The sequence below is a fragment of the Salvelinus fontinalis genome, chromosome 24, assembly GCF_029448725.1.
Source record: "Salvelinus fontinalis isolate EN_2023a chromosome 24, ASM2944872v1, whole genome shotgun sequence".
In the NCBI taxonomy this organism is placed as follows: Eukaryota; Metazoa; Chordata; class Actinopteri; order Salmoniformes; family Salmonidae; genus Salvelinus; species Salvelinus fontinalis.
Window position 1 is genome coordinate 34,063,358 of NC_074688.1, and position 23,529 is coordinate 34,086,886.

Sequence of the window (23,529 nt, forward strand, 5' to 3'; positions counted from 1 at the left end):
AGTCTAAATGCCCATGGATGTGCCAGTCTATCTCCCTGTAAACCCAGACAGGGGCACTGCAGCAGCAGACGTGACTCACATGCAGTCTGACTCCCCCTGCTGAAACTACATGCTCTTACTCTCTATCCCCTGATTTCCAAGTCTCTCTCTGTCCCCCGCACCCCTGCTCTCCCTCTTTGCAACCTCCTCATCCCTCTCTCTCTGTGGTACTTGAGCCCATCGATTTCCCCTATGTCTGATTGTGGCAGGAGACACGCACATCGATGGGGGGGGGGGGGGGGGGGGTGAATGAGTGAAACAGAGAGAGAGTCCAGTTTAAACTAGTGAGATGGCTCCCTGGTTGTCTTACCGTCGGCAGCCTGGATGTGGTAGCCATTGCCCTGGCCTGGTTTGACCTCCAGCAGCTGCATGACCCTGTCCATCAGGCCGTGGATCACCTCAAACCCAGGACTCTTGTTGTAGTAGACAGCACACAGACGACGGTTGTTCCTGGCCCCCACATCTGAGAGGGAGAGCAGAGGACAACGTGGCCATTAGGATGTCTTTAAAACTGATAATGACAGTGTGTCTTCTTGAGTATGAGGGAATCAGTATGTACATTCATGTTTGTCCGAATAAAGAAATTAGAAAGGCAGGCATACAATGACATTATTTCTACACATATCCGTGAATACACTACATGATGAATACTTGGGTCACACCCACACACCTTTGGTTTCATCCTTGAGCACCACGTCTGAAATCTCAAACAGCCTCAGAGGCAGAGGCATCTTCCTGTTGGCAGCAACAGTCTTCAGCAGGCCTGACAGCAGGGTGGTGCGCGCCACCTGGTGGAGAAGACGAGCACTGCTGTTACCACCACCACCAGCCGCTGACCAACCCACCCAGTCACACAGCACTCTCTTATGTAGTAAACACTCACATCAACAGGGGGTGATAAAATCCATTCAACTGTTTTACTTGATAATTGCTGTAATTTATACCAATCATAAGAAATCATTCAGAAACTAAAGGGGGGCAGTTTATAATGTTATCAGAGAGACATGATTAATCCACGGTAATGGTGGTCCACCTGGAACTCAGCTGTCTTGGGGTTGGAGATGTGACATGCTCTGGTCTCTGAGATGTTCTTCAACAGCTTGTCAGCTATGTCCTCCTGAGAACACTGCACAGGAAGACAGATACAACACATGAAAATGTGTGTGCATGTTTATTATTTGGATCCCCATTAGCTTTTTCAGAAGCTACTCTTCCTGGAGTCCACAAAAGATAGAGAGAGTGAGGTGTCATTACCAGGGCGAAGGTGAGGGCCTCTGTGAATCCAGCAGCAGCCAGGTCCTGTCTCAGCAGCTCTGACAGCTTATTCAGTGGGAGCTAAAAACACAAGAGTCATGAGACAGAAAACAATACCACCCAACCAGCAGCTCCAGTCAACAACCAATCAACTTCACTCCTGAATAACCTGCTGAAGAATACCCTCACCTGATTGGCTACGGTATAGGTGCGCGGCGTGGTGCGGGGAATATTGTTGAAACCATACGCCATGGCGGCGTCCTCCATGATGTCACAGGCGTGGATGACGTCAGAGCGCGTGGGCGGGATCTCCACCTCGATCTGTTCGCCGTCGCTTGTGACCTCTGAGCGCAAGCACATCTTGGTCAACAGCTGGGCGATGTGCTCAGTCGACTCACTGGAGACAAACAAACCATTACAAACAGTGGCAGGTATCCTAGCGGTTAAGAGCATTGGGTCAGTAACTGAAAGGTTGCTGGTTCGAATCCCCGAACATACTAGGTAAAAAAAATTGTCATTGAGCAAGGCACTTAACCATAATTGCTCATGTAAGTCGCTCTGGATAAGAGTGTCTGCTAAATATGTACAATGTAAACCATTTATAAGCATCTGCAGGAATGTTGCAGTGGAGGCCGCCTTTAGAGGAGGAAGGGGAGGACCATCCTCAGTGAAATTTAAATAAATACAAAAATTGTGAAACATTAAAAAGTTATCCTTTTTAGATAAAACGTACTAAATATATTCATATGTCACCAAATAATTGATTAAAATACACTGTTTTGCAATGAAAGTCTACAGTAACTTCAACATCACTGTCTGGGCTAGCACCATGGTGTAGCCGAAGGACAGCTAGCTTCCGGCCTCCTCTGGCTACATCGACTTCAATACAAATCTAGGAGGCGTGTAGGACTCACTCGCTTTCATAGACATACATGGTAATTATGACCACTTCCGGAGGACGTCCTCCAACCAATGAAAGTTTTTGCAGTATGAACTGACATGTTGTCCATCCAATCATAGAATTACTAATTTCAGAGAATGAACCTAGTGTGCTGTATTGGGATTGTGCCACAGAGCATTATGGGGGTTCTGTGTGTTGAGAGGCTTGGTGACATTGTTGGATCGAGATTAAGAGTTATAGTTGAGCATTTTGGGGATATTATTCAATTCAAATTCGTTTTTTCAAGTTACAGGAGACGGAGGAGGTATATTATAAAGAGTTTTCTTGGTTTTAGAACATTATTTGTGTGTCCAGTTAGCAAGGCAAATTTAAATAAATTGCACTAACTTCAGTAGCTAGCTACCAGCATGAGTGTGCTGTTCTCTCCACCAGAATGGTAGAATGGCCAATGCTGCCGATTATGTTGTGGCCTTTTTGTTGAAGAACCCCTTTCATTGTCTGGGGTACATTAAAAGCGAGGGTCAACCTCTGCCTGAGATCAGTTTCATGATAAAGGATGAAAAGGTGAGGGCATTCAATACAAACTGGTATCAAAAGTATAACGTTAGCTGGTTAACAGGGAGCCTTTCATCAGGCCACCTGTATTTCTGGCCTTCCCTGCTTTTTGGAAAGTCTGAGCCTTGGTCGAAAGGTGGGTACAGTGACATGAAGAACATCAATCGTTTAGCCAAATTAAAAAACAAAAGCACGGCATGCAAGAATTTGCTTTTAAAGGACGACCAGAGGGAAAGTTTGGTTAACAGGGGCAACTACAAGGAGCTTGCAGAGGTAATTGCACATTACGATGCTTTACTTGCTGAACATATCGAACTTTCGACTGTCTTTTCTGGGATGTCGAAACAATTCCAAATGATTTGATAGCTTCCAAATGTTAGATTAATGTTAGAGGTTGATGCAACGCATTTTTTCACATGCATTCAGGGAGGCTTTCCACTTTCCTCCAGTACTAATTTAACAAAGATGATAACACAATCACTCCGGACAGACAAGCAAAAACTCATGGCATAAATGTTGCAGCAGCCTAGGCTACACCTAAACATTAGAAATCTGACATGCTGTATCAGATGACAACAAGACATTGTTTTAGACTAATCAACTGTTAAAAATTGCCCCACTGCTCTGGGACCTATTGTGCCACCAGCAGTTGTCAGTTATCGTCAGGTATGTGGATGATAAGGGTTTTATTCAGGAACGTGTTTTGGGCTACTTTGATGTGTCAAGTGGGTGAGACGCGCAGTCTGTTTGACTTTATGAATTTTGAGATGTCTGAGTTTAAGTTCATAGAGAAACTCGTTGTCCAAACCTACGATGGCGCAGCTGTAATGGAATGTATCTGCTGTTTGTATTTACAGCTAAGTCCCCTCCTGTTCCCTGATTAAGCAGTGATGACCACTCCACTCCACTACCAACAACTTTCTCCTGACATGAACTGAAGCCACGACTTCTCATGTGCCCACACATCCACTGGCACATTGAGTGTTTCCCTTCCAAGCACTGTGAGTACCCCTATCCATTTCCTCACATTACTGTATGTAGAGTCAATCACATACACAATCACATTATTAAGCTTTGCTTGGACTAACTCATTCTTAGCTCTTTTGTCTAACTGTGTAGTGTGTTGTGTTATTGTTTTTTGTCTTCCCAGTAAAATCCTGTCCAGCACTGGTCAAGCCTCTGAACATCTCAACTCATGCCTCATAACCTCATTCAATCACTGCTGTGATCCCTTTCCAACACTGTAAGTAGCTCTCAGTCCCATTTATTTATTTAACTAGGCAATTCAGTTAAGAACAAATTCTCAATCTCAATGACGGCCTAGGAACAGTGGGTTAACTGCCTCGTTCAGGGGCAGAACGACAGATTTTTGCCTTGTCAGCTCGGGGATTCGATCTTGCAACCTTTGTTACTAGTTCAACGCTCTAACCACTAGGCTACCTGCCGCCCCAGATCTCCAGAAACAGGGTTGGATATTATTTCAAGTCACTTATTTACCTGATGCCAACTTTGCGGTTGATGAAGTCTGCTGACAGAGTCTCCTTCCTGTAAGCCAGCTCCTGAGAGGTCACATGGTATAGCAGGAAGGTAGAGGGTTAGGAAAATAATAGAATGGGGATAGTCCGAATTTAAATATTGACAAGCAGGTTCAAATATATACACTGAACAAAAATATAAACGCAACATGCAACAATTTCAACAATTTTACTTAGTTACAGTTCATATAAGGAAATCAGTCAACTTAAATAAATTCATTAGGCCGTAATCTATTGATTTCACATGGGTGGGCCTGGGAAGGCATAGGCCTACCAACTGGCGATCCAGGCCGCCAATCAGAATTTGTTTTTTCCCACAAAAGGCCTTGATTACGGACAGAAATACTCATCAGTTTTATCAGCTGTCCGGGTGACTGGCCTCAGACGATCCCGCAGGTGAGGAAGAAGGATGTGGAGGTTCTGGGCTGGCGGGGTTACACGTGGTCTGCGGTTGTGAGGCCGGTTGGACATACTGCCAAATTCTCTAAAACGATGTTGGAGGCGGCTTATGGTAGAGAAATGCGTATTAAATTCTCTGGCAACAGCTCTGGTAGACATTCTTGCAGTCAGCATGCCATGCCAATTGCACACTCCCTCAAAAATGGAGACATCTGTGGCAATGTGTTGTGTGACAACACTGCACATTTTAGAGTGGCCTTTTATTGTCCCCAGCACAAGGTGCACCTGTGTAATGATCCTGCTGTTTAATCAGCTTCTTCTTAATATGCCACACCTGTCAGTAGGACAAATTATCTCGGCAAAGGAGAAACGCTTACTAACAGGGATGTGAGCAAATTTGTGGACAAAATTTGGATAAATAATAATTTGTGCGTATGGAAAATGTATATTATTTCAGCTCATGAAACATGGGACCAACACTTAACATGTTGCGTTTATATTTTTGTTGAGTATATTTTCCCCACAAAAGGAAACAGACTGCAGAGTGATGGTAAGTGGACACAGTACCGGGTACAGGAAGGTCCTGCCATCTGGGTACACCACCTCAGCCTCCTCTACCCTGAGAGAGAACAGGACATAGATCAAGAGGAGTATTTTAAAGTGGGGCCGGGCAAAGGAACTTCTTATCACTGTCATTTCCACTAATTCATGGTCTTATTTTACACACAAAAATACATTAGGTTCAGCTATTAGTTATTTCATTTCAGTGATAGAAATCTAAACAGCTGTTGCCTGGACTCACGTGAAAGGCTCCTCACAATACTCGCAGAACATCGTCACCATCATGTCCAACACGATTTTTGCCTTGGTAAGATCAGTGGCTGTGCACTCGATAAAAACATTCTTTGTATTCAAGGAGATTTTGGAATGGTCCCCTAAAAAAACAACAGAGAGAAGACTGTTAGAATAGCATCTATAGCATACGACTATAGCATACGATGGGTTAATCAATATTGGAAGTCCACTAGGTTTATAGTTTGGCATGTAACCTGTGGTTATATGTGTGTGTCCTCACCATTGATGATTGGAGGCATAGACAGTACAATGCCGTTGCTGTCATAGATGACAGGATATACAGGCTTGTCTTCAATAATGTGCAGATAGTGTCGCAAGTGGCTGTCTGTCTGAGGGAGAAATTCAAAGAAATCGAAACATAGGGTGACAGAAATAAAAGATCTCTAGCCATAGCCAATCATAACTCATTTTACAGAGGCTCATAATCTTTGTTGCCAATCCCTGCTCACCTTGTAGAGGCTCATGAGTTCCTGTGCGGTGTACTCCTTTGCCTGGTTGAGAGGTTTGAAGCGGATGTCACCAGGTGGTTTGGCTGTGTAGGTGAAGGGGCCTGAAATGGTGTCCAGATCATGGGTGCCGATGGCAATCAGAGTCCTTTTCCTACAGAGCACAGATTAGTCACAACTTCCCCTGAGACAACAACACAGCTCAGAAACTCCCAGAAAATAACACACTGAAAGCCATCACTGAAGTATGAGACATGGTATTGTAAAAAGTTCTGACCAAAACGTTGACAATAAATATGCAGAGGTAAAATGCTGTGCGTAAGTAAGCCTTGTCCAGCCAGAACGGCTCAGAGGGCCAAGAGCCTATCTCCTATTTCTGTAGCATAAGGAAGTTTTATATACATGCACACCTGCTGGACATCTCCTTAATGCTGAATGCCAAGCATAGGGGCATCAAAGCCTATGGTAAAATTCGACTGGGGACCGAACCACCAACCTTCCAATCTCAGGGCAGACACTAATCTCAAGGCCACTGAGTTGGTCAAACTTATGTGTGGGAATTATATATATTTTTCTGTGAAGGTAGAGATGTGTTAGGTGTCAGACTAACCTACAGACGTTCTGATGGAGTTTCTCCTGTAGTTCGATAAAGCTGTCGTAGCGTTCCAGTGTGAAGGTGATGTTTCTCAAAACTGCAGCCACAGCGTGGGGTCGCACAGCAGCCGTCTGCGACAGGCACACCCACACTCTGAGTCAGGATTCTCGCATTCATCTCTAAAATTCCACTCTCTTACTTCCAACACTTGACCCAAAGCCTCCTTTGCACAGCCTCTACAAATGTAGAGGCATTCATCAACAGTTCAATATCTTAATTCATCATCTTGTCACAAAGGACTACGGTGGTGGTTCATTCATGATAAGATGTATGAACCAACCCTACACTCTGTCCAGAACCCAGGCCATTAAACTAAAAGTCCATGTTTTCCACCCCCCTCTGTGATGACCAAACGAACCAACCCTAACACTCTGCCCAGAACCCAGGCCATTAAACTAAAAGTCCATGTTTTCCACCCCCCTCTGTGATGACCAAATGAATCAACCCTAACACTCTGCCCAGAACCCAGGTCATTAAACTAAAAGTCCATGTTTTCCACCCCACCCCCCTCTGTGATGACCAAATGAACCAACCCTAACACTCTGCCCAGAACCCAGGTCATTAACTTCTTATGGCTGCAAGGGGCAGTATTGAGTAGCGTGATAAAATGTGTCCATTTCAAACGGCCTCGTACTCAATTCTTGCTCGTACAATATGCATATTATTATTACTATTGGATAGAAAACACTCTCTAGTTTCTAAAACCGTTTGAATTATTTCTCTGAGTGAAACAGAACTCATTCTGCAGCACTTTTCCTGACCCGGAAGTTCAAAGTCTGAAATCGATGCTCTCTTCCTCTTCCTGCCTATAAATGGGCACAAGAGCTATTAGTATACATGCACGTCATACACCTTCCTCTGGGTGTCAAGAAGGCTGTGAGAGAAGAAATGAGGTGATTATCTCGATCTGGGATGGAATAAATCCTCTTGGAATGACGTGTACCCCAGTTCCGGTACTCTGAAGAACGCGATTTGGACAGTGGGGTTGCCTTTTGTTTTGCTGACGTTATAGGCGACTATTATTTCCGGCTTTGATTTTATTTGATACATGTCACCATATCATCGTAAAGTATGTTTTTTCAATATAGTTTCATCAGATTATTTAAATTTTTTCGGGAGTTTTGCCGTGTTCCGTTCTCTTCCGTTTGTTTACATGGAGAGATCCGTGCAACCCGGCTAGCGAGCTTGCTAAATGGAGAGAGAAAGTTGCCATTCTGAATCCAAACAACGACTCATCTGGACGAAGGACACCTTGTTCAACATTCTGATGAAAGATCAGCAAAAGTAAGACCCAATTTATGATGTTATTTCATATATCTGTCGTAGTCGCCGGCGCCCAAGTGTTTCTGGCTATTGTGCTAAGCTAATATAACGCAACATTTTGTTTTCGCTGTAAAACACTTAATAAATCGGAAATATTGTCTGGCATCACAAGATGCCTGTCTTTCATTTGCTGTACACTATGTATTTTTCAAAAATGTTTTATGATGAGTAATTAGGTATTTGACGTTGGTGTCTGTAAATATTATGGCTGCTTTCGGTGCAATTTCTGAATGTAGCTGCAATGTAAACTATGATTTATACCTGAAATATGCACATTTTTCTAAAAAAAACATATGCTATACAATAAATATGTTATCAGACTGTCATCTGATGAGGTTGTTTCTTGGTTAGTGGCTATTTATATCTTTATTTGGCCGAATTTGTGATAGCTACTGATGGAGTCAAAAACTGATGGAGTAATAAAAGTGGAGTCTTTTGCTAACGTGGTTAGCTAATAGATTTACATATTTTGTCTTCCCTGTAAAACATTTTAAAAATCGGACATGTTGGCTGGATTCACGAGATGTGTACCTTTCATATGCTGTATTGGACTTGTTAATGTGTGAAAGTTAAATATTTAAAAAAATATATATTTTGAATTTCGAGCCCTGCACTTGAAGTGGCTGTTGTCATAAATGTACCGACGTCGGGCTTGCACGCCAAACAGGTTAAACTAAAAGTCCATGTTTTCCACCCCCCTCTGTGATGACCAAACGAACCAACCCTAACACTCTACCCAGAACATTAAACTGAGGGTGTGGCTCGTGATTTCCACACACCTCCTCTGAACACCAAACTAAATAACACTACACTCTACCTAAGACCCAGATCATTAAACAGAGAACCTGTTCGTGTTATCCACCCACCTCCTCTGTGATGACCAGCCTCTGAGGCTCTCCGTTGGCTGGACTCACACGCCTGTAGCGAGGTGCTTCCATCCTGGAGCGCAAACACACATGGAGAAGTCAATACACGGCTGAAGACAACACACACAATAAAGCAGCACAAGCTGAAGTACTTTGGCAATGTAAAAGTCATGTTTAAGCACACAATTCTCCATATAGATGTGTTTACATACTTCTGCTTGAAGACCTGCAGGCCCCTGACCAGCCCTTCCAGACACAGCAGGTCATAGCGGTTAGCTGGGACATCAATCTTATACAGAATCACATCAGATGCCCCCTCTGCCTTGGTGTCCCCCTGCTCACGACTGATGATGTCCTTCTCTGAGGTCTGAAGGACAAGGTTAGAAGGAGGATGGTTAGCCCGAAAATACTAAATTGGTTATCACACAAACAAGTGGATATGGTTGAGGTTCATCCTCAGTCTTCTACTCACAATCTCATCAAGCTCCAGTCCAAACTCAAAACACAACTCATCAAATTCTTCATCAGCTGAAAGAAAGGAAAAGAGAATAAACATTTTAATATCTGTTGGAACAATGCATGTATTTTGGTCACACCTCCATTCTTAATTGAGTTATATTTTACTAGTTAAATGGACGTAGCTATGTGGTGGTCAGTCAGTAGCAGGCTAGGATAGGTCTGGACTGGGAAATGATGCAATCGTGGTGAAATAACAAGCATCAATTCTGTCAACACTTTCTTTACAACTAGAATTAGAACAGCTTTACACAGATCAAAGGATGCCTTTGTAAGGTCAAGAGCAAAATGGATTGAAGAGGGGGTAAGAAACACTAGTTACTTTTTTGCACTTGAAAAGACAAACTACAAAATAAAATCTATAACTGCACTCAAACTTAACGATGTTTTATGCAAAGATCCGATTACAATATCATAATTTGTCAATTCCTTTTATGAAAACCTTTACAGCTCTCAATTTCAGGAAGATGGTTGTGAAAGCTACATTTGCCACATTCAGAATTATGTCCCTGTAATTGAGGATGATCTCCACTCAGTTTGCGATTCACCTGTGTCAATTGAAGAAATTAGAGAGGCTCTGAATTCACTGAAAAAAGGGAAATCACCTGGTCCTGATGGCTTGTCAGTTGAATTCTATAGACAGTTTTGGAAGTTACTAGAAGACCCGATTTTTAATATGTTTCAAGATTGCATTAAAAGTGGGGAAATAGTCTCCACTATGAAACAGTGCCTTATTTCACTGATTCTGAAGCCCGATAAAGACCCTTCTCTCATTGACAATTGGAGACCAATTACTTTATTAAATATTGATTACAAATTGATTGCTCTGGTTTATGCCAAAAGACTAAAGAAAGGAATAGATACCATTATAAATGAGACTCAAACAGGATTTATGAAGGGCCGTCACATAAGCTCTAACATTCGTTTAGTCTTGGACCTTAAAGACTATTCAGATGCAATTGACTCCGATGCGATTGTCTTATTTTTAGACTTCTGTAAAGCCTTTGACACAATTTAACATTCATTTCTCTTTAGGTCTCTTAAACATTTTGGATTTGGTGAAAATTGTATCAAAGTAATTTGCATGTTTTACAACGATATAAATAGTTATGTGTTACTAAACCTTAATACTTCCAAAAGATTCAGTATCAACAGAAGTGTACGTTAGGGATGCCCAATTTCGCCATTTTTATTCATTTTGGTTGTGGAACTTCTACCTCTAGATATTCTGAAAAATGCAAATTTGTATGGCTTAACCATTTTTAACAAAGAAATCAATTTCCCAACTGGCTGATGATACTACTCTTTTCTTAAGAGACAAAGACCAGGTTGCCCTTAATACTATAACTGCATTTTCTATCGCATCAGGAATAAAACTGAATGTTTCTAAATGTGAAATCTTATGTTTATTTGACTCGGAATATTTTATATTTCTTTATCATCCTGAAAAGGACTGTTAAATATTTAGGAATACATCTGTCAAAAAAACACTTAGTCAGACAATTTTAGGAGAGAAATTCAAATGTTAAGAGAACCAAAAATATATTTAATAATTAGCTACAGAGATCTTTCTATAATTGGGAGAGTACTTCTGTCCAAGGCAGAGGGACTGTCTCATTTTGCGTACCCCTCATTATCGTTATGTGTAAATTCTGATCTCTAAATCCTGTAAAGAGATCAATAAGACCTTTCTTGACTTTATCTAGAAAAATAAGTCTCAAACTAAAACAGTCAGTCCTTTCTAACAAAAAAACTGAAGGCAGTCTAGAAGTGTTGGATTTTGTTGATATAAATAAAACTTTCAAGATAAACTGGTTGAAAAGATGCTTGACCAATACTGAATCAATATGGTATTTCATTCCAAATAATGTGTTTAATAAGTTGGAAGGTCTTCAAGTTTTACTGAAATGTAATTATATTCTTGAAAGATTACCTGCTAAATTGGCTAGGTTTCACCAACAAGCTTTAATGGCCTGGAAAATATGTTTCCTGCACAATTTCCCCCCTCATAAAGCTCTTTTGTGGAATAATTCAGACATAAATGTAAGGAATAAGTCATTGTTCTACCCCAGCTGGCATGAGAGGAATATTGACTTTGTTCTTGATGTTTTCGACAACAAGGGTAATATTCTCACATATGAACAATTTATAATATTGAAAGAGTTTCCAATACCTTTCAGAGAGTTTATTTCTGTGATCAAAGCTGTTCCCAGTGGTCTAACTACACTTATGAAAACTCATCTTAGTTTTGGGAATGATCACAAAGTTTATCCAGAACTCAGATTGGAAGGCTTGGGCTTACTTGAGAGATCTTGTTGTAATAAATATATAAGACAAATTCTTCATTCACAAAACCAACTTACACCGAGAGGAAAGTTTTTCTGGAACATGCTTATTCCTGACATTGTCTGACAAATATTGTATACCAAACAAAGTTAAGGAAGTGCACTTCAAAATTTTACATAAGATATATCCATGTAATTATATGATATCCAAATTTGTGGCTATTGATATGTGTTTTCTGTGAAAAAAGAAGGTGAGAATCTGTCTCACTTGTTCTTTGAATGTAAATTTGTGTCAGAATTTGGGGAAAACCTTGCAAAAAACTTATTTACCATTATGAACACCACCTATGTTTTTGACATGAAAGATATAATATGTTACTATTGCAATGATAACAAGACCACTGAAATGATTGTATATTTTTTTCCTTCTTGTTGCCAAATACTTCATTCACAAACAAAAATTCCAAAGTACTATACCAAAATAAAAACATTTTTTGATTGAATTTAACCATTTTATTAAAACATTAACCCTAGTGAACAATAACAATAATAATATTTTCCTAATCACTCTGAAAAAATAAGATTTTTTCAGAGTGATTACAATTGCACTAGAATTTTTTTATTTATTTTTTGTTTGTTCCAGTATTTTCTCATTAATACCTGCGTTCTGTTTTGATATAATGTTGATGTAATAATGTAAATTGTTGATCTGTATTTTGATTACAAAAATTCAAAAAGTTCTGTCAACACTATCAAATCCTGTTAATCACGATTCAGTAGAAACTGAGTAAATGCCTTTGTTGTGTATGTGAAATATGTGATATGTTGATGAACAACACACAAAATGAGCGAAAAGCTGTTATTGCCACGGCATCAGTTACTGTTACCTGAAGCTAGCTAACAATTTCCCCATCCATTCAAACATGCAGCCACTAACTAGCTAGCTATAGCAACGTTCCTTCTGTCTGAAAACACAACGCAGAAACATACTAGTTTAATTGTCAAATTTACTGAATATCTATTACTTGATATGGTAAGTAACATTTCTTACTGTATGTTCTGCCCAAGGCATGGAACAGAAGATCCCTTTTGACACTGACAGTCGGCATGTTGACCACCGCTAACCGCTAACTGCAAAGCCTTCTTCCAAGACTGAAGGACCCCTCGAAACCGGCTGTAGCTGTCCGGGATAATGCCAGTCTGAATTATGGGTAAAGCACTACTCTTACCAAAAGTAGCATTTTGTATCGAATAACATAAACGGCCATTTCAAATAGTTAATTCACAGTCACACTGGACTATCGAAGACCAAGTGTAACGGGGTAGAACCATTGTATTGTGAACGCACAATAATTGGTCTACCAGTCCCAGGTGGGAATGGAAAGACGATACCTATAGTGCTTTCAAGACAATAGTGATTTTTTTTTTTTTTTTTACTCAGAACTCAGAAGAATACGAGGTCAAATCATGACGTCAGTGACATTCAGGTCGGAAAGTTGGAGCTCAAGAAAGAGGCCCTAATTCCCAAATTGAAATTCAGAGTTGGATGACTGTTCAAAACGATTTTTCCTAGTCTGCGCTTGTTTATTTCTGAGTTCCCAACTAGTCAAATCAAATCAAATCACATTTTTATTAATACAGTTTATTAACCCCCCCAATTAAAAAAAAAATATATATATATATATAAGACTAAGAAATAAAAGTTACAAATGATTAAAGAGCAGCAGTAAAATAACAAAAGCGAGGCTATATACAGGGGGTACCGGTACAGAGTCAATATGGTGGTGCACCAGTGTCGAGGTAATTGGGGTAATATGTACATGTAGGTAGAGTTATTAAAGTGACTATGCATAGATAATAACAGAGAGTATCAGCAGTGTAAAAGAGGGGAGTGGGGGGCAATGCAAATAGTCTGGGTAACCAATTGATTGTATGTTCAGAAGTCTTATGGCTTGGGGGTAGAAGCTGTTTAGAAGCCTCTTGGACCTAGACTTGGCGCTCCGGTACTGCTTGCCTTGCGGTAGCAGAGAGAACAGTCTACGACTAGGGTGTCTGGAGTCTTTGACAATTTTTAGGACCTTCCTCTGACACCATCTGATATAGAGATCCGAGCAGTTGCCACACCAGGCAGTGATGCAACCAGTCAGGATGCTCTCGATGGTGCAGCTGTAGAACCTTTTGAGGATCTGAGGACCCATGCCAAATCTTTTCAAAGCCTTTCAAAGCACTTGGCTACATACGTGAGTGCTACAGGGCGGTAGTCATTAAGGCAGGTTACCTTAGTGTTCTTGGGCACAGGGACTATGGCGGTCTGCTTGAAACATGTTGGTATTACAGACAGACAGGGAGAGGTTGAAAATGTCAGTGAAGACACTTGCCAGTTGGTCAGCGTATGCTCAGAGTACACGTCCTGGTAATCCGTCATTCAACCCAACCCCTCTGAATCGGATAGGTGTGGGGGCTGCCTTAAAGGAAAACTTCACCCCAAAACTATTTTTTGGTATTTGTTTCATTAGTCCATTGTTGACATAGTCCCAAAATGTTTCGTTGTCAGCAAACAAGTTTTCAAGATATGTAACTTTCAAATGTATTTATAAAGCCCTTTTTACATCAGCAGATGTCGCAATGTGCGATAGAGAAACCCAGCCTTTAATCAATGTCTACGTTATCAATGCCTGGAGAGCAGTTGTTGTTGGGGCTTAATAACTGCCTTGCTCAAGGGCAGAATGCAGATTTTTCCAGCTTGCCGGCTCTGGGATTCAAACCAGAACCCTTTAAGTTACTGGACCAACACTCTTATCCACTTGGCTCATTGTTAATTAAAGGCGAGATCGTTGTTCAAGATGTTCAAACGTTCATAAATGACCAGTAGGGTCAAATAACAAATAATAATCTCAGTGGTTGTAGAGGGTGCAACAGGTCAGCACCTCAGGAGTAAATGTCAGTTGGCTTTTCATAGCTGAACATTCAGAGGTCGAGACAGCAGGTGCAGTAGAGAAAGAGATGGAGGGACAGGGTAGCATGTCCGGTGAACAGATCGGTGTTCCATAGCCACAGCCAAAACAGCAGAAACTGGATCAGCAGCATGACCAGGTGGCCTGCGGACAGCCAGGAGTCATCAGGCCAGGTAGTCCTGAGGCATGGTCCTAGTGCTTAGGTCCTCCTCCGAGAGAGACAGAGAGGGTCGAAAACAGCAGGTCCGAGATAAGGTAGCACGTTCCGTGAACAGGTCAGGGTTCCATAGCCGCAGATAGAAAAGCTGAAACTGGAGCAGCAGCACGACAAGTTAGCCAATTGGAGGATGCATGCCAGCAAAGCCACCACACAACACAACATAACACTAAACGATACATTAATTGCACCATAACAGTGACAAACGATGCCCACAAACTGTTAGGGCCTACAAAAAGCTGGCCCAACAGCAGAGCTTTCTTTTCAGCGCCATGGAGTGATCCTTACCACCACTACACCTGGCTATCAGCAGAGCCTTGTCTGGCAGCGACACTGTTCATTCAGCCTCATTTACTGCCTGATTTAAAAACATGGCTGATAGGCTGACTTGCTTAAACAAATGTGGTTTCTACTGACAATTGAGATGTACAAACTATGGCATAAGGGAACGACGAGTGGATAAGAGGCAATCTGAGCTAGGACAGATGTAGTCAATATTTTTTATTTTATTTTATTTCACCTTTATTTAACCAGGTAGGCCAGTTGAGGACAAGTTCTCATTTACAACTGTGACCTGGCCAAGATAAAGCAAAGCAGTGTGACAAAAACAACAACACAAAGTTACACATGGGATAAACAAACGTACAGTCAATAACACAATAGAAAATCTGTATACAGTGTGTGCAAATGAAGTAAGGAGATAAGGCAATAAATAGGCCATAGTTGCAAAGTAATTACAATTTAGCAATTGACACTGGAGTGATAGATCTGCAGATGAGGATGTGCAAGTAGAAATACTTGTGTGCAAAAGAGAACAAAAAAAACAAAAAACAAATATGGGGATGAGGTAGGTAGTTGGTTGGATGGGATATTTACAGATGGGCTGTGTACAGCTGCAGCGATCGGCAAGCTGCTCTGACAGCCGATGCTTGAAGTTAGTGAGGGAGATATAAGTCTCCAACCTCAGTGATATTTGCAATTTGTTCCGGTCATTGGCAGCAGAGAACTGGAAGGAAAGGCAGCCAAATGAGGTGTTGGCTTTGGGGATGACCAGTGAAATATACCTGCTGGAGCGCGTGCTACGGTGGGTTTTGCTATGGTGACCAGTGAGCTGAGATAAGGCGGAGCTTTACCTAGCAAAGACTCATAGATGACCTAGAGCCAGTGGGTTTGGCGTTTAAGAGCAGTTAGAGGCCACGGAAGGGGTGTTGTACGGCATTGAAGCTCGTTGAAGCAAATATACTGTAACTATTTGTTCAGCACTTTTGAAATGTACAGCAACAGAGTTCAGAACATGGGCAGTTCTTACAGTATTACACCAAGTCAGAACTGTAGAATAAATAAAAGGGGCATAGAAGCAGACAATGAAAGATCCTACAACATTTGATGATTACATTTCTCTAAAACAGGCTATAGGCTACATGTGCATCACCAAGTCAGAACAGTAAAGGAAATGGGGATACCTAGTCAATTGTACAACTGAATGCATTCAACTGAAATGTGTCTTCCACATTTAACCTAACCCCTCTGTCACGTTCTGACCCTAGTTCTTTTGTTATTTCTTTGTTTTATTGTGGTCAGGGCGTGAGTTGGGTGGGTAATCTATGTTCGTTTGTCTATGTTGGTTTTTTCGTTTGGCCTGGTATGATTCTCAATCAGAGGCAGGTTTCGTTAGTTGTCTCTGATTGAGAATCATACTTAGGTAGCCTTTTTCCACTTGGGTTTCGTGGGTGGTTATTTCCTGTTTAGTGTTTGTGTGTTTCACGTTACGGGACTGTTTCGGTTTTCATTTTGTTTCACTTTGTTAGTTTGTATTTTGTCGTATTCATTCTCATTAAAAGTCATTATGGATACGTACTACGCTGCATTTTGGTCTTCCGATCCTTCCTACTACTCCTCATCAGAGGAGGAAGAAGAAAGCCGTTACACCCTCTGAATCAGAGAGGTGCGGGGGGCTGCCTTAATCTACATCCACGTCCTCGTAAACTAAATTGTGAGGGGGAAAAGGGACCAAATTATTAGGGTGAGGCACATGGACTACTAACAGCTTACTACACAACATACACTTAGGATTACTTTGTTGGCTACAGTATACATATCTCCCTGGCATATTACATCATTTATGCAGCAACATACAATACATTTTTAGACTCACCTTGTTGTGCTGTGCTCACTTGAACAGGAAAGTGGCGGGGTAGTGCTTCTTGTGGGCTCTAGAAAGATCTTGTCTCATCGCTGCAACTCCCCTATGGACTCGGCGAAGGTCGAGAGCCAAGCCACACTGCTTCTTAACCTGGAAGCCAGCCGCACCAACGTGTCGGGGAAAAACCATCAAACTGACGACTGTAGTCAGCTTGCAGGTGCCCGGCCCGGCACAAGGAGTTACTAGAGCACGATGAAACAAGGAGATCCCGGCCGGTAGAATATATAGTGAAAACAATAGTGGTCCTAAAACAGAAACTTGAGGAAAATAGAAACTTACAATTGATTTGTCAGTGAACAAACCATCCACAGAGACAAACTGATATCTTTTCAACAGATAAGATCTAAATCAGGCAAGAACATGTCTGTGTAGACCAATTAGGATTTTCCAATCTCTCCAAAAGAATGTGGTGATCGATGGTGTCAAAAGCGACACTAAGGTCTAGGAGTACGAGGACAGACGCAGAGCCTTGGTCTGACGCCATTAAAAGGTCATTTGTCACCTTCACGAGTGCAGTCTCAGTACTACGATAAGGTATAAAACCAGACTGGAGCGTTTCGTATACATTATTTGTATTGATTTGCTGCATAACAGCTTTTTCCAAAATTTTTGAGAGGAATGGGAGATTCGATATAGGCCGATAGTTTTCAAAGAATTTCTGGACCAAGGTTTGGCTTTTTCACAAGGCTTTGTTACTTCCACTTTTAGTGAGTTTGGCACACATCCAGAGGATAGGGAGCCATTTATTATGTTCAACATAGGAGGGCCAAGCACAGGAAGTAGCTTTTTCAATAATTTAGTTGGAATAGGGTCCAGTAGGCAGCTGGAAAGTTTAGAGTCCATTACTATTTTCGTGAACGTTTCGAGAGATACAGGATAAAAAAAATTGAGTATCTCCATTGATCCTAGGTCCTGGCAGTTCAGTGCAGACTCAGGACAACTGAGTTTTGGAGAAATATGCAGATTCAAAGAGGAAAGTAATTTGCTTTCTAATGATCAGGATCTTTTCGTTGAAAGAAGTTAACGAATTCATCACTGCTGAAGTGAAGGCCATCCTCTCTTGGAGAATGTTGCTTTTTAGTTAGCTTTGTGACAGTATCAAAAATAAATGTTGGATTGTTTTTAATTCTCCTCAATTAGGTTGGATAAAGTAGGCTGATCGAGCAGCAGTGAGGGCTCTTCGATCTTGCACTGTGCTGTTTTTCCATGCTAGTCGGAGGACTTCCAGTTTGGTTAAGCACCATTTCCATTCCAATTTCCTGGAAGCTTGCTTCAGGGCTCGGGTATTTTCTGTATACCAGGGAGCTTATTGCTTGTGACAAATGTTTTTTGGTGTGACTGTATCTAGGCTAGTACGCTAGGTTAAATTTAGATCCTCGGTAAGGTGGTTAACTGATTTTTGTACTCCTATGTCCTTGGGTATGTGGAGGGAGTCTGGAAGGGCATCTAGAAATCTTTTCTTTGCCCGAGAATTTATAGCGCAGCTTTTGAAAATCCTTGGTTGGGGTCTGAGTAGAGTATTTGTTGCGATTGCGAACATATTAAGATGGTGGTCCGATAGTCTAGGATTATGAGGATTTGTTTTTAGATCGACAATATTTATTTCATGGAACAAAACTAGATCCTTGGTATGACTGTGGCAATGCATAAGTCCGGAGACATGTTGGACAAACACCACTGAGTCAATGATGGCTCTGAAAGCCTTTTGGAGTGGGTCTGTGGACTTTTACAAAAATGACTACAAGGTCCGACAGGAATTCAGGGAACTCAGTGAGGAACGCTGTATACGGCCCAGGAGGCCTGTAAACAATACAGACTTCATAGACTTCTGAAGAGACTTCATAACTACAAGCTCAAAAGTATTTTTTATTTTCTTTGTAAATTGAAATTTGCTGTAGTAAATGTTAGCAACACCTCCGCCTTTGAGGAATGTGTGGGGATATGGTCACTAGTGTATCCAGGAGGAGAGGCCTCATTTAACATAGTAATTTCATCAGGCTTGAGCCATGTTTCAGTCAAGCCAATCACATCAAGGTTACAGTATGATCAGTGATTAGTTAATTGACTATGACTGCCTTGGAAGGGAGGGATCTAACATTATGTAGTCCTATTTTGAGATGTGAGATATTATCACAATCTCTTTCGAAAGTGACAGGAATGGATGAGGTCTTTATTCCAGTGTGATTGTCACGCCCTGACCGTAGAGATCCTTTTTATGTCTCTATTTTGGTTGGTCAGGGCGTGAGTATGGGTGGGCATTCTATGTCTGGTGTTCTATGTTGTCCTTGTTTTGTATTTCTATGTGTTTGGCCTGGTATGGTTCCCAATCAGAGGCAGCTGTCTATCGTTGTCTCTGATTGAGAACCATACTTAGGTAGCCTGTTCCCACCAGAACTGTTCGTTTGTCGTTTTGTTGTTTTTTGTTCGAGTGTTCATATTTATTAAACGTATTATGAATACTTACCACGTTGCACCTTGGTCCTCGTCTCCTTCTCCAGACGACAGCCGTTACAGGGATTGCTAAGTCGAACACGCCATTGTCACACCCTGATCTGTTTCGCCTGTCTTTGTGCTTGTCTCCACCCCCCTCCAGGTGTCTTCCATCTTCCCCATTATCTCCTGTGTATTTATACCTGTGTTCTCTGTTTGTGTTTTGCCAGGTCATTTTGTTTGTAAAACCTACCAGCATTTGTTTCCCTGCTCCCACCTCTTTCTTGCTCCTGTTTTCTAGTCCTTCCCGGTTTTGACATTTTCTGCCTGCCCTGACCCTGAGACTGCCTGCCGTTTTGTACCTTACCCCACTGTTCTGGATTATTGCCCCCTGCCTGCCCTGACCCTGAGACTGCCTGCTGTTCTGGACCGTTTACACCCTCTGGATTATTGACCCCTGCCTGCCTTGACCTATTTGCCTGCCCCTGTTGTAAAAACGTGTTACTTCGACACTGTCTGCATCTGGGTCTTACCTAAACCTGATAGCCATGTTTAGTTTTTCCTGACCTAGATCGAGGCACAGACACGGTCACAATGGGGAAAACTGAGCTGACTATACTGACTGCTAGTGGCAGACTCCACTAAGCGGGCAGGCTGGCTAACATCTTGCTGCCTGGCCTGCACCCCATCTCATTGTGGAGCTAGGAGCGTTAGAGACATTTCTACGTTGATAGACAAGATGAGAGCACCCCTCAAGCTTGGATGGAATCCATTACTCCTCAGCAGGCCAGGCTTAGTCCTGTTTGTGGGGGAGTCACACTATCTTTTGGGAGGTTCAGAAAACAGTTTTCAACCAGCGATTGAGTTGTGCAAGTCTGCTGTAGAGCGCATCACTCCCCTTAACTGGGAGGGGGCCAGAGACAATTACTCGATGCCAACACATCGTTCTAGCTAAGTTACATGCTGAAGTTATGTTGCTGATGGTTTAATCCAAACATCGTTGGTGCCGATGTGAATAACAATGTCCCTATACAGTCTACACTCGCCAGTTTAAGCCTCAGCCAGCACCATCTTCAGATGAACTTTTATGTCGGTAGCCCTGCCCCCTGGATCATACAATGTATGATCACTGGCTGATTCTTTTTAAGTATAATATTGCGGGTAATGGAGTCGTCAATGACTAGGGTTTTCAATTTGTCAGAGCTAATGGTGGGAGGCACCGGGCTCAGACACTTCCTAACCTCCTGCCACATTTATGACCATATTAGAGACAAATATTTCCCTCATATTACACAGACCCACAAAGAATTAGAAAACAAATCAAATTTTGGTGAACTGCCATATCTATTGGGTGAAATAGCACAGTGTGCCATCACAGCAGCAATATTTGTGACCTGTTGCCACAAGAAAAGGGCAACAACTGAAGCACAAACACAATTGTAAATACAACCCATATTTATGTTTATTTATTTTCCCTTTTTGTACTTCAACTATTTGCACATTGTTACAACACGGTATATAGACATAATATGACATTGGAAATGTTGTTAAGGCAGTCAATGTTGTTCTCCTCCTCAGACGAGGAGGAGCATGGATCGGACCAAGATGCGGATTGGTAATTGTACATGTTTAATGTAAAAACACAAGAAAACACTACAAAATACAAAACAACAAACGTGACTAACCTCAAACAGTCCTGTGTGGCCCAAACACTAACACAGGAAACAAACACCCACAAAACACCAGTGAAACCCTGGCTGCCTTTGTATGACTCTCAATTAGAGACAAACAATACACACCTGTCTCTAATTGAGAATCATACCAGGCCGAACACAAAACCCCACATAGAAAATACAAAACATAGACAAACCCACCCAACTCACGCCCTGACCAACTAAAATGAATACAAAACAAAGGAAAACAGGTCAGGAACGTGACAGAACCCCCCCCTTAAGGTGCGAACTCCGGGCGCACCAGCACAAAGTCTAGGGGAGGGTCTGGGTGGGCGTCTGTCCACGGTGGCGGCTCTGGCGGTGGACGAGGTCCCCACCCCACCATAATCAATCCCCGCTTCTTTATCCCCCTCCCAATGACCACCCTCCCACTAACCCCACCTAAATGAAGGGGCAGCACCGGGATAAGGGGCAGCACCGGGATAAGGGGCAGCACCGGGATAAGGGGCAGCACCGGGACAAGGGGCAGCACCGGGACAAGGGGCAACACCGGGATAAGGGGCAGCACCGGGACAAGGAGCAGCACCGGGACAAGGAGCAGCACCGGGACAAGGGGCAGCACCGGGACAAGGGGCAGCACCGGGACAAGGGGCAGCACCGGGACAAGGGGCAGCACCGGGACAAGGGGCAGCACCGGGACAAGGGGCAACACCGGGATAAGGGGCAGCACCGGGACAAGGAGCAGCACCGGGACAAGGGGCGGCAGGTCCTGGCTGAGGGACTCCAGCAGGTCCTGGCTGAGGGACTCCGGCAGGTCCGGGCTGAGTGGCAGCTCCGGACTGTAGGGCAGCTCCGGACTGTAGGGCAGCTCCGGACTGTACGGCAGCTCCGGACTGTAGGGCAGCTCCGGACTGTCGGACGTCTCTGGCAGCTCCTGACTGGCGGGCGTCTCTGGCAGCTCCTGACTGGCGGGCGTCTCTGGCAGCTCCTGACTGGCGGGCGTCTCTGGCAGCTCCTGACTGGCGGGCGTCTCTGGCAGCTCCTGACTGGCGGGCGTCTCTGGCAGCTCCTGACTGGCGGGCGTCTCTGGCAGCTCCTGACTGGCGGGCGTCTCTGGCAGCTCCTGACTGACGGACGGCTCTAGCGGCTCCTGACTGACGGACGGCTCTACTGGCTCGGGACAGACGGGCGGCTCTAATGGCTCGTGGCAGACGGATGACTCAGATGGCGCTGGGCAGACAGATGGCTCAGACGGCGCTGGGCAGACAGATGGCTCAGACGGCGCTGGGCAGACAGATGGCTCAGACGGCGCTGGGCAGACAGATGGCTCAGACGGCGCTGGGCAGACAGATGGCTCAGACGGCGCTGGGCAGACAGATGGCTCAGACGGCGCTGGGCAGACCGATGGCTCAGACGGAGCTGGGCAGACGGGCCGTTCAGGCACCGCTGGGCAGACGGCAGACTCTGGCCGGCTGAGACGCACTATAGGCCTGGTGCGTGGTACCGGAACTGGAGGTACCGGGCTGAGGGCACGCACCTCAGGGCGAGTGCGGGGAACAGGAACAGGGCACACTGGACTCTCGTGGCGCACTCTAGGCCTGGTGCGTGGTACCGGAACTGGAGGTACCGGGCTGAGGGCACGCACCTCAGGGCGAGTGCGGGGAGAAGGAACAGTGCGTCCAGGGCTCTGGAGACGCACAGGAGGCTTGGTGCGTGGTGCCGGAACTGGAGGCACTGGGCTGGAGACACGCACCATAGGGAGAGTACGTGGAGGAGGAACAGGGCTCTGGAGATGCACTGGAAGCCTGGTGCGTGGTGTAGGCACTGGTGGTACTGAGCTGGGGTGGGAAGGTGGCGCCGGATATACCGGACCGTGAAGGAGGACACGTGCTCTTGAGCACCGAGCCTCTCTCCGGTAGCCTCCGCTCTCCTCAGTGCCTCCAGCTGTTCCCATGGGAGGCGATCTCTACCAGCTAGGATCTCCTCCCATGTGTAGACACCCTTTCCATCCAGAACATCGTCCCATGTCCATTGCTCCTTCTTTTCCTGTCCCTTTCTCCTTTGACTCCGCTGCTTGGCTCTGGAGAGGTAGGTGGTTCTGTAATGGAAAGGGTGTCTACACATGGGAGGAGATCCTAGCTGGTAGAGATCGCCTCCCATGGGAACAGCTGGAGGCACTGAGGAGAGCGGAGGCTACCGGAGAGAGGCTCGGTGCTCAAGAGCACGTGTCCTCCTTCACGGTCCGGTATATCCGGCGCCACCTTCCCACCCCAGCTCAGTACCACCAGTGCCTACACCACGCACCAGGCTTCCAGTGCATCTCCAGAGCCCTGTTCCTCCTCCACGTACTCTCCCTATGGTGCGTGTCTCCAGCCCAGTGCCTCCAGTTCCGGCACCACGCACCAAGCCTCCTGTGCGTCTCC

The 23,529-nt window shown here is 43.8% G+C and overlaps 1 protein-coding gene across 3 annotated transcripts in view; it reads right to left on the reverse strand.

Annotated features, from left to right (window-relative positions):
• Positions 1-12,804, reverse strand: part of LOC129822337 (phenylalanine--tRNA ligase beta subunit-like) — a 20,077-nt gene extending 7,273 nt beyond the window's left edge. For 2 of the 3 annotated variants that reach the window (XR_008754474.1, XM_055880551.1), the window contains exons 1-15: positions 12,681-12,804; positions 9,301-9,356; positions 9,041-9,195; positions 8,829-8,901; positions 6,595-6,710; positions 5,988-6,138; positions 5,759-5,867; positions 5,486-5,618; positions 5,251-5,302; positions 4,247-4,308; positions 1,483-1,690; positions 1,294-1,374; positions 1,073-1,165; positions 710-827; positions 350-502 (exon numbers count right to left, since the gene is read on the reverse strand). Coding sequence is in view for 2 of the 3 variants with exons in the window: in XM_055880551.1 (XP_055736526.1) it covers positions 350-502; positions 710-827; positions 1,073-1,165; positions 1,294-1,374; positions 1,483-1,690; positions 4,247-4,308; positions 5,251-5,302; positions 5,486-5,618; positions 5,759-5,867; positions 5,988-6,138; positions 6,595-6,710; positions 8,829-8,901; positions 9,041-9,195; positions 9,301-9,356; positions 12,681-12,738 (1,618 nt within the window). In the remaining variant the exon portion in view is untranslated. Of the gene's footprint in view, positions 1-349; positions 503-709; positions 828-1,072; positions 1,166-1,293; positions 1,375-1,482; positions 1,691-4,246; positions 4,309-5,250; positions 5,303-5,485; positions 5,619-5,758; positions 5,868-5,987; positions 6,139-6,594; positions 6,713-6,975; positions 8,809-8,828; positions 8,902-9,040; positions 9,196-9,300; positions 9,357-12,680 lie in introns of those variants that run through there. The other variant, XM_055880552.1, reaches the window with a different exon arrangement.
• Positions 12,805-23,529: the final 10,725 nt, after the last annotated feature.